Source organism: Sinocyclocheilus rhinocerous, unplaced genomic scaffold (genome assembly GCF_001515625.1).
Source record: "Sinocyclocheilus rhinocerous isolate Xijiao unplaced genomic scaffold, SAMN03320098_v1.1 scaffold2787, whole genome shotgun sequence".
In the NCBI taxonomy this organism is placed as follows: domain Eukaryota; kingdom Metazoa; phylum Chordata; class Actinopteri; order Cypriniformes; family Cyprinidae; genus Sinocyclocheilus; species Sinocyclocheilus rhinocerous.
Genome location: NW_015639793.1, coordinates 24,108 through 27,658, shown reverse-complemented (window position 1 = coordinate 27,658; position 3,551 = coordinate 24,108). Strand labels below are relative to the sequence as shown.

At 45.6% G+C, this 3,551-nt stretch overlaps 1 protein-coding gene across 1 annotated transcript in view; it reads left to right on the top strand.

The window, feature by feature from the left end:
• The window catches only part of LOC107752126 (GTPase IMAP family member 4-like), a 7,138-nt gene extending 6,185 nt beyond the window's left edge, over positions 1-953 (top strand). Inside the window, exon 2 of the mRNA XM_016567993.1 lies at positions 376-953. Coding sequence (XP_016423479.1) covers positions 376-953 — 578 coding nt within the window. The remainder of the gene's footprint in view (positions 1-375) is intronic.
• The last annotated feature ends 2,598 nt before the right edge of the window (positions 954-3,551 follow it).

Genomic DNA, 3,551 nt, shown 5'->3' with positions numbered 1-3,551 from the left:
GTACACACTCTCGGTGCGAATGCAACCCTTTAAATAGTACTGGGAAATAGTTCACGCAAAATCGTCCCAGTACTTTAGTACTGTACATTTAGTTCTGGAACTAAAGCAGTGCGAAAGGCCCTATTAAGGGCTTTAAAATAACTGGTATATTATCACATGTACTTGTGTTTATTTATTTTCATTTTTAGTTTAGTGAATTGAACTTCTGCCTTAAAAAGCATTATTTTTGTTTTTAGATCGTAATGTTACAATGTTAGAATGTAATGTGATTTTAGCCCCTTTTTTTGCACATAATGGATGGCATAGCCTACTTTCACTATATTTGTTTTCATTGCTTTTAATATAAACAGCACAATGATGTGATTTGATCTGTAGTTTCAGGAGAGTCTGCAGCAGCAGATCCAGATGAGATTAATGTGATTACCGAGAGGAAAGACCAGATCAGGCTGGTTCTGCTGGGAAAAACTGGATCTGGGAAAAGTGCCACTGCAAACACCATCATCGGCAGAAACCTGTTCAAATGTTCGGCAAGTTCAACCTCTCAGACGAAACGGTGTCAGTCAGAAGCCAGAGTGAGGTTTGGTAGAAAGATCTCAGTGATCGACACGCCTGGACTTTATGATACTGAACTCAGTGAGGAGGAAGTTATAAAAGAAATAGTGGAATGTGTAACATACGCTTATCCTGGACCACATGCTTTTATTATTGTGATTAAAACGGGTCGATTCACTGAGGAGGGGAAAAAAACAGTGGAGAAACTCAGAAATGTGTTCGGAGAGCAAATACTAAAATACTCCTCTTCACTCACAAAGATGAGTTGGAGGAAAATGAAACGACAGAAGATTTTCTACATAATGCTGATCCAGAGCTCAAAAAACTTGTACAAAGTTGTAAAAATCGATTCTTCTTTCTGGACAACAAGTCTGCCAGTTTCCCACAGTTCAAAGATCTGATCAGTAAAATAGAGACGATGGTGGAAGAAAATGAAAGGACGCACTTCACTAATGATGTGTTTGATAAAACAGAGAAACAGAAACTTCAGATTCAGAAGATTCAGAAACAGAAACTGGATGAGAAAGTGAAGCAGTTCAATCAGTAGCACAAAATCAGTTCAACAGAATGGGAGAAAACATATTGCCGTTTAACAGATGAGTCACGAGATGACAGTGTGAAGGAAATTATTAATCTAATACGCATATCTGTTTCAGCTCTCAGTCTGGAGGGGGAATTAACCACAAACTCTGAATTAATTCTTGTAGAAGACATAAAGCCTGTAATCAAAGCCATAGAGAAGCTAACAAAAGAGTGTATGTGTGTAATTCAGTGAGAAATGTTATGGCATGAGTCGTCAAGTTCAGTGAAGTTTTTCTTAAAACTTCTGCTTGTGGCAATTGTTTGAAATTCTGTATTGTGTAACCCTGATAAGATAATGGGGTTAGTTATATCTTCCACAAGTTGGTATGATTCTTTAGGGTCTTCATGAACGGTCTGTAACATACTTTAGGGTTAAAATTCCTCAACAGAATAAACAACACTCTTTTTACCTTGTCAAAAACAGCTCATAGCGACCCGTTTCGGTGTCTCTTTAAATGCTAATGAGCTCTGCTCACCCCGCCCCTCTCTTCCGTGGAAGAGAAAAGCCAATTTGTAAATAATCATAAAAAATATAAAGTGTGGGACTTACTTCTTCTGGAGGTGCAGCTGGATCCATCCTTCAGTTTGAACTTTTTAGCAAAACCTGCCTCGAATTGTCCCTCGTTCAGAAAGCAGTCTGGAGTAAAATGATTTGCACAGACATAAATGACTTTAGGTGTAACTCAGCGTTCAGGAGAGATACTGAAGGACGTTGTTCCTGCAGAACAAGCTCACCTGTGCAGACGCCATACTTCTACATCCATACCTTCGTCTGGAAGGTGTTGTCTTCAGGAGTGAAGTGAAGGCCTGTGATGGAAACCTCAATATGATGTGCATAAAAACACCTGCGCAGAATCAGTTCAGATACTGTGTCTAACACTGATATACAGTCCGTCAAATTCTGATTCACACAGTTCAGTGAAGTGTCTTCAGAAAGTGAAGCAGAGACACGCCTGACATCCACGCGAGGTTTCTGGACTCGTTTCTTATGTTTAGCTCTGGATTAATCACGAGGATCAAATGGTAAACACAAAAACAGCAATTCTGCTTCACTGAGATCTGGTACATTAATGCTGAAATCACAGCCATCTCCACTGTCAGACAGAAGACCGAGATCATCAGATAAACCCAGATTGTTATCCACAGAGAACGTCTCTGTTACGTATGGTAACCCTCGTTCCCTGAAGGAGGGAACGGAGACGTCACGTCGTGACCGACGAATTGGGATATCATTTCGATAGACCAATCTACTTCTAAACGAAATGAGCCAATGCACATTGGCATGCAATTATTGCATCCAGCTGCCGCTGATCACAGCGAGAGTATAATAAGGCAGCAGGTGCAATGCATACCAGGTTTTCGCTGAGGAGCCGAGCCGGCGACTCGGCCGCTCAGCGGTGGTACAGCAACCGTGGCGACGTGACATCTCCGTTCCCTCCTTCAGGGAACGAGGGTTACCATACGTAACCGAGACGTTCCCTTTCAGTCGGTCACTCCGAGTCACGCCGGTGACCGACGAATTGGGATCCCTACCAAAAACCCATGGTGCTGCCCCTTCCAGTGCCCTGTGCGAGCCGCCTGCGCCCCTATCTGGTGTAGGCCGGGGCTCGGGACAAGTAGTTCCACTCACCATTTTTCAAAGCACTACCTTACTGAGTGAGATTGGATAACACTGGGAAAACGTACCCGCTCCACTTGGAACAGGGACGCTGCGGAAGCCCCATCCTTCCCGAAGGAGGTTTCGGAAGCAAATACACATATAGCATCCGTTTAGGTGTATATGGAGAAATGGAGGTGATTGTAACCCTCTTGGAAAGGCAGAAGTCTGCCGGGGAAACACGGGCTCTATGGCTATACCGTGGGCTATACACATACGAGAACCGCTTAGGTCTCAATATGGAACCCAGCCTTCCACGGTTCCCGCGGATTCATCATGAAGGCCCGGCACCGGACGTTCTGCCACGTCCGCTGCTGAGGGTGACGGATGATCTCAACAGGGTCTACTGTAGGACACTCTGGTCACCTAGAACCTCCGCGTCCCGTCCAGGGACCAGACATGGAGACCGCATGCCCATTGTACGTGGCACCCCACCCGGTGGTGGAGGCATCCGTGTAGACCACAGCATGCCTGGAGATGTGCTCTAGGGGCACCCCTGCCCGGAGGAACGCAAGATCTGACCACGGGGTGAAGGTTTGGCGACAGGCCGGTGTAACTTGGACCCGGTGAGTCCACCTCGGGACTCGGCCATAAAGACAGTGCTGGAGCGGTCTCATATGTAACAGGCCGAGCGGTGTAAGTGCCGCTGCGGCCGCCATATGCCCCAGGAGCCTCTGAAAAAGTATCAGTGGGACCGCTGTCCTGCCCTTGAACGTATTCAAGCAGGCTAGCACCGACCGCGCACGTTCCTCTGTGAGGC